The sequence below is a fragment of the Limulus polyphemus genome, unplaced genomic scaffold (assembly GCF_000517525.1).
Source record: "Limulus polyphemus unplaced genomic scaffold, Limulus_polyphemus-2.1.2 Scaffold434, whole genome shotgun sequence".
Lineage (NCBI taxonomy): Eukaryota > Metazoa > Arthropoda > Merostomata > Xiphosura > Limulidae > Limulus > Limulus polyphemus.
Window position 1 is genome coordinate 33298 of NW_013666044.1, and position 6573 is coordinate 39870.

General features: G+C 30.8%; 1 protein-coding gene across 2 annotated transcripts in view; it reads left to right on the forward strand.

Moving 5' to 3' along the window:
* LOC106458241 (delta(24)-sterol reductase-like) overlaps positions 1–6573 on the forward strand; it is a 19104-nt gene that overhangs the window by 9902 nt on the left and 2629 nt on the right. For both annotated transcript variants that reach the window (XM_013917717.2, XM_022384383.1), the window contains 3 exons: positions 314–454; positions 2745–2942; positions 4852–5030. In XM_013917717.2, coding sequence (XP_013773171.1) covers positions 314–454; positions 2745–2942; positions 4852–5030 — 518 coding nt within the window. The remainder of the gene's footprint in view (positions 1–313; positions 455–2744; positions 2943–4851; positions 5031–6573) is intronic.

Below are 6573 nucleotides of genomic sequence, written 5' to 3' on the forward strand. Positions count from 1 at the left end.
GTATATATATATATATATATATATATATATATATATATACCTACTTACTGATCCTGAATATAAGAAATGTTAAATAGGATACATGCAAAGACTTTTTTTTCTTCATTTTTATCATAATTAGAATTATTTGTAGTGATTACCTAATTTATCTACAACTAGACAATATTTTAATATTAGAAATAATGAAAGTAATGTTTTTGTTTTCATTTTCAAAATATGTAATGGTTAAATTATTTAGTATGAAATCTAGAATTGTGACTGTTTTGAATGAAATAATATATGATAGGCTAAACTGATAGTTTTGGTTTCACAGATAAACAAGATAGGACATTACTACAAGCCTTGGTTCTACAAGCATGTGGAAACATTCCTGAGAAAGGGCCCCAGTGAAGAGTACATTCCTCTTCAAGACTACTTCCATCGACACACAAGAAGCCTATTTTGGCAACTACAGGTAAACAGATAACTTATTTATCATTGATTTGAAACATCAGATAATACTTTCCTAAACACTATAAACTTTTTATTACTTCTAATAAATAATAGCTACTAATTTGCAAGCGTACCTCAGACATTCAGATGAGTTCCACTAATACACTGTAAATTTAATTGGTGGTTAAATTGTACAGTTTGTGGTCAAATTATTGGTTTTATAATTAAGTTTTTCTATAAGTTTGAAGCCAAACTGAATACCTTATGTTATTAAGATAACCAAATCCCTATCTTTGCAAGCATAATAGCATTTGAACAACACTCCCTGGTGGCTGGTTTGATAGCAATAACCAGGCTGTATATTTAATTGCACACTGTAGAACATGTTTCAGATTTTATAGCTCAGGTTTCTCAAACTGGGGCTCACCAGTCATGTCTAAAATGTCCTAAAAATATTTTTTAAAAATGTGATTTATAGATTAAAAAATATTTTTATAAAATTAAAACTTGTATTTAATTTTAGAATACAGCTTTTCATGTACGTGGTATCTTTTTTTTTTTTCAAAACAAAAATACCAATAGGTTTGGGGGTCTGCAAATAAATTTGAAATTAAAATGGTTCCTTGTGTTACTTAAGTTTAATATTGCTGTTATAGTGTCCTGTTCATATTTTACTGTGTATTAGTTCAAATAAATGACTATCTTTAATGGTAAATGTTTAAAGATGCTTGTGAGTCAAAATACAAATCCCTGTGACATCATGAATATTGAACATATTACAAGAAGAAGTTATACCAAAGTACTTGAAATTGTTTGCCACTAAGAAACATTGAGTACTACTCTAAATTAAACCGAATAACTATTTATTGTAAAATATTCATACATTTTTCAAAATATTTGTCAGTCATAAAATACTCCATTAATACTTAAATTATAAATAAGTGATTCAATCAAACAATTTTTAGTACAAAAGATTAACTGTACAGTAAAGTATATTTAATATTATATAAACCTGATAACTACTGTGTATGTAGTATCCCTTACAAATGTTTTAACTTTAGAATTTTACTATTCTGTTTCTTATCAGTATAGCTTTCAGAGTTAGAAAAATTCTATGTTTTAAGGGCCCAATACACACAACTTAATCTCTTGTGTAGCGAGTGGCTAGGATGACATTTTTCACTCTAAATTTGGCTAGTTTTTAAAACTCCTCACAAGCGTGAAACACCAGTTGTGCTAGGACATTGTTTGAGTATAATACAGGGCAAAACTAATGTGAAAGTTGTTTTCCTTGTAACTGTTGAAATATATTTTGTGTTCAGCAATTAGGTTACCCACTTGAATTACTAAAGAACATGAACAAGGGGTGGTTGTTGCCATCAGAAATAGTTATTTTTTCCATTACTCTCTAGCTCACCTATATAAATTAAATATTTAATAATAAACAGAACAATACTTACAGTATTGAATAATAATGATGACATATAAAATACTTTCTCTACAGGTTGTAGTATTATAAAGCAAAAATAACCAATAACCAAAAAAAATATCCTTTGTGAGGCTTTAAGTTCACAGACCACTTGAATGTGAATGCCTAACTTTGTTTGAAAGTGAGGGGCATGGCAAGAGAAAAAGCATAATTGTTGATAATAGTGTTTGCACACTAATTAGAAAAAGGATTGGGGCATGTTCCCCTTCTACCCTATGTGTTAGGTACTTGTTTAAACAGTAAATTTTAATCTGCTTAACATTTAATTTCTACAATTGCTAAAACTTCCATCGACATTCAGATTAAACTTATACAAATCTTAATGTGTTTTTGTTTTTTCCTACAATATTTGTAGTATCTTAAGTAATGCAGTATGTTATATTTAAGCTAGAGGAAATAGTAACAGTTATTATTATATAGTTGATCTCTAGTTTTACTTCTTAAAATTGTATTTCACAACACTATTCTGCTAAGAAATATTGTTATTTAGCCTAGTTTATGAAACATTTATCATTGCATGAATTATTTCCTTGCATTTGGAATTTCTTCTTCAAACTATTTATAATTAGATTATAATTTATAGGTAATAATTTGTTCAAAGAAATCCCTAATATAAGAATTTTATATTTGCTGTTATACTTTCACATAACATTTCTGCTTATGAAATTTTTTTTTAATAAAGGTTGTTAGTATCTTGGATGAAACACTTAGAATTATGAAGTTGTAATTTTAGAATGTTTTAAATCCAAAAGTATCTGTTATTACAGAGAATGAAAAGAATATTTAGTTATATTAAAAATTTATTTATTTTTTCTTTCTTTAGTACATAATCCCATTTGGAAACAACCAACTTTTCCGTTACTTTCTTGGCTGGTTGATGCCTCCAAAGGTGTCTCTGCTAAAGCTGACCCAAGGAGAAACCATTCGGAAATTGTATGAGGAGCATCAGTTTATCCAAGACTTGATGATCCCTCTGAACAGTCTAAAGGAAGCAATTGGTGTGTTGCATGACACAGTTAAGGTGAAGACTTCTTGTACTAAAGCAATACATGCAGAATGTACTCCTTTAGTACCTTTTTTTATTATTATTAATAGAGGATATTTGACAGGTGAAAATTGTGCTGGCATTTTATTTTTAATTATAGTTTTTTAAATGGTTGTTAGCTAAAACTGCCTACTTTCCAATTATGTAGAAATAATATTTTCCCAAGAAAAGAGTTTACTTGAAAAAAACAAAATACACAAAGAAAGTTAGATAAATCGTCCATGTAAGTTTGTAAAAGGTCAAACTAAATTATGTAATACTTTAACTGTAATATTTTAGCAGAAAGATAACCCAACTGATGGTGTAATTTAATTGCTAGAATATTTTATAAAACATCAATTTTGTACATGTGAACTGGATTCCTAAATCCATCTTCTTTATATTCATAAGAGCACACCTTAATAAATTACAGCATTTTATTGAAAAATTCATTTCGTAGCACCACATGTTTTCAGAAAAGAGAATGAAGTAAATTTCTTTCACTACAGATAGATACTGAGAAGTTGATATTATTATTTGTTACTGAATTTTAAATTTTTATAATGCACTTATAGTTTCTGTTGATTTATATTTATTTTCTAAGCCACATTTTAATGCAAAATAATAATTTTCTTTCAGTAAAATATAGCTAATTATGATCAAGTCGTGCCTTATTTCTATAAATGTTATTTATAATACAACAGAAAGGAAATTACTACTCAGCTAAATTTTGCAGACAGTTATTAGCTTTACAATAAGTGTTTTCATTGTACAAAAATTGAGAAATAATATTGAAACAACAAAATGGTGGTGTGATTCACTATTAATGGATACTAAATTTTTTTCTGATAGTGTAATTTCTTTAAAAACAAAATGGAGAACTTTATATCCAAGTCCCAGCGAATGCGGCCATTGGTTAGCATGCTGAATTGTGGATCTGTGGTCATGACCTGTTACCACCTACAAAAAAATCACTCTGCTCTTTTGAGCTGTTGGTGCATTATAAGAGTGACAGTCAAATCCCACTATTTAATTAAAGTAACCTGGAATTGGCAGTGGTGTTGACTAGTTGCCTTTCCACTAGTTTGTTACTTCAAAATCATTCAATAAACAACCACTTATGTCCAATATTTAATTCAGTATAATTTATGAATATCATAATAAGTTATAATGCATTAATTTCATTAACCTTATGGTTACAGGGTTGAACCCATTTGGCTACTTCTCTTGTTCAACAATACTCACAATGACTCTGAGCTTTCTTAATATATTTTCACAACAGTTGGTAAGATTTTGTTAAAGATTACAAGTATTTTGTACACAAAGAATGAGATTGTGTTAATTAAAGATTTGCCATTTTTGTATTATAGTTTTTTGCACTCAGGCTCTGAATATTTCAAATATTATCATTAACATATTGTGCAGTGAAATGTTCAAAATCAAGAATAGAAAAAATTTACATACTTTTTAATTTTTGTGTCAAATAATCTTGAAAATCTTCTTAATTTATATTCTTAATTGCAAGTTTTTACTTTTTCATAAAATGTGTATTTTTTGATGTTTTATTTTCCTTTCTTATCCTTTAGCATTATTACTTATCCCGACACTTTAGCTGCTGTCAGAACATTTATCTACTACACCGAGTCTGATAAACTGAGGCAGTTTGACTTGTATTTAAAAACAATTGTAAAACCTTTCTATTATGCATTTTAAAACATAACTAACACATAATGAATTAAAATATAAAACTAAAACCTAAATAAAATTTAATTGTCTATCTAACTAATGTATATAGGTGAGAAATGAGCTCTAGTGTGGATGCAAGCAATGACATTTTTCATCATTTCTGAACTTACTGATCATGGTTAGAGTGAATTTAATACCAGCCATCTATTTTCTCATTTAGATTTATCCTATATGGCTTTGTCCTTTCTTGCTTCACGCTGACCCGGGTATGGTTCACCCCCAGCAGGACAGTGGCCAAATGTATGTGGATGTTGGCCTGTACGGAGAACCACAGGTGATGGGTTACCAAGCTGCGAGAGATACGAGGAAGATGGAAGCATATTGCAGGAAAACAGGAGGGTAAAAGTATTTGTTATTATATTAAAAGATTCTCACCTAAAATAACCAGCCCATTTAGGTTGGCTTGAACAATGAATATTTTTATTTTTGTATACACTGTTCTACTGATGGAAAATGGCTTTTATGAATGAGGAACTTGTACACTCAAGTTGATCCAGGTGTGGTTGTGTTTATGTATGCAGTTATAATGTAATGCTTTAAGGACAATTGCATCATAGAAAACAAACAAAAAAAAGTGAGCATAAGCCAATGAAGTACTGGGGGCAAAATGTCAAAATATGTTAGAGGTTTCTGTCATGGAGGAAAAACATCATTGTATGTCAAAGGGAATCTCTACTACATGTGAAAATATGCTGGAGACTTCCCCTTTCATGGAGGTGAAAATATATAAACTATATTAAGGGAGTCATATTTATTGCATACTAAAATATAAGAAGGGTTCCAATTTATGGGGGCAAAAACATATTACCCCTTCCAATTAGATGAGGAAAAAAGACTTTAGAGCCATAAAACAAAGTTTGTGATAGGGTGCAAATTAGTCATATTAGGTCATGAAGAAATTAATGCTACATTTTGGAACACTTTCATGACCCCCCCCAAACAAAAAGTACATCACATATAAAAGTTAAATGAACCACTTAAACATCACTTTAGTGTAGCCTATATAATGTGTAAAGTTTAATATACTCAAATCCCTTATAGTTATGGCACACGATGAGACGTGCATTCGGCATGTAATTCTGTTTGAATACAAGAGGGGAAGCAACGCCTCTGTAGCCACAAAGAATATCAAAGAAGTTTATGAAAATGTTTTGAACATTCGTAAGTGTCAACGATGGTTCAGCAAATTTCGTTCAGGTGACTTTAGCCTCAAAACTGTGATGGCAGGAGCTGACATATTCGAATTGACATTGATGCTCTGAAGACGCTTGTTGAGTCTAACTCTAGGCAACACACTCATGAAATGTGCCTGAAATTGCATGTCTGTCATGAAACAATACATGAATATCCAATAATTAAGGGAAAACTCCATAAAGCAGGTGTTTGGGTGCCTCACAAACTTTCAGATGATCATCATTTCCAACGCGTGAACGTTGCTTCGTCTCTTCTGCCGCATAATGTGTGTGAACCATTTTTGGACAGAATTGTCACCTGTGATGAAAAATGGATTCTCTATGCAAATATTAAATGCCAAAAACAATGGCTCAGTCCTTGACAAAAACCACTTCTGATCCCAAAACCTGGACTCCATCTGCAGAAAGTGATGCTTTGCATCTGGTGGGACATCAAAGGAGTAATTCATTTTGAACTCCTCAATCTACAGTGAACTATCAGTGCAGAGATCTATAACTAGCAACTGGGATGTTTAAATCAAGCCCTTCATCAGAAACACCCTTCACTCATTAATCGGAAAGGTGTTCTTTTCTACAACAATGCACGTCCACATGTGACCCATTTGTCACAACACAAGATTATGGAGTTGGGTTGGGAAGTTCTCCCCCACCCACCATATTCTCCAGATATGGCACCATCAGATTACTAC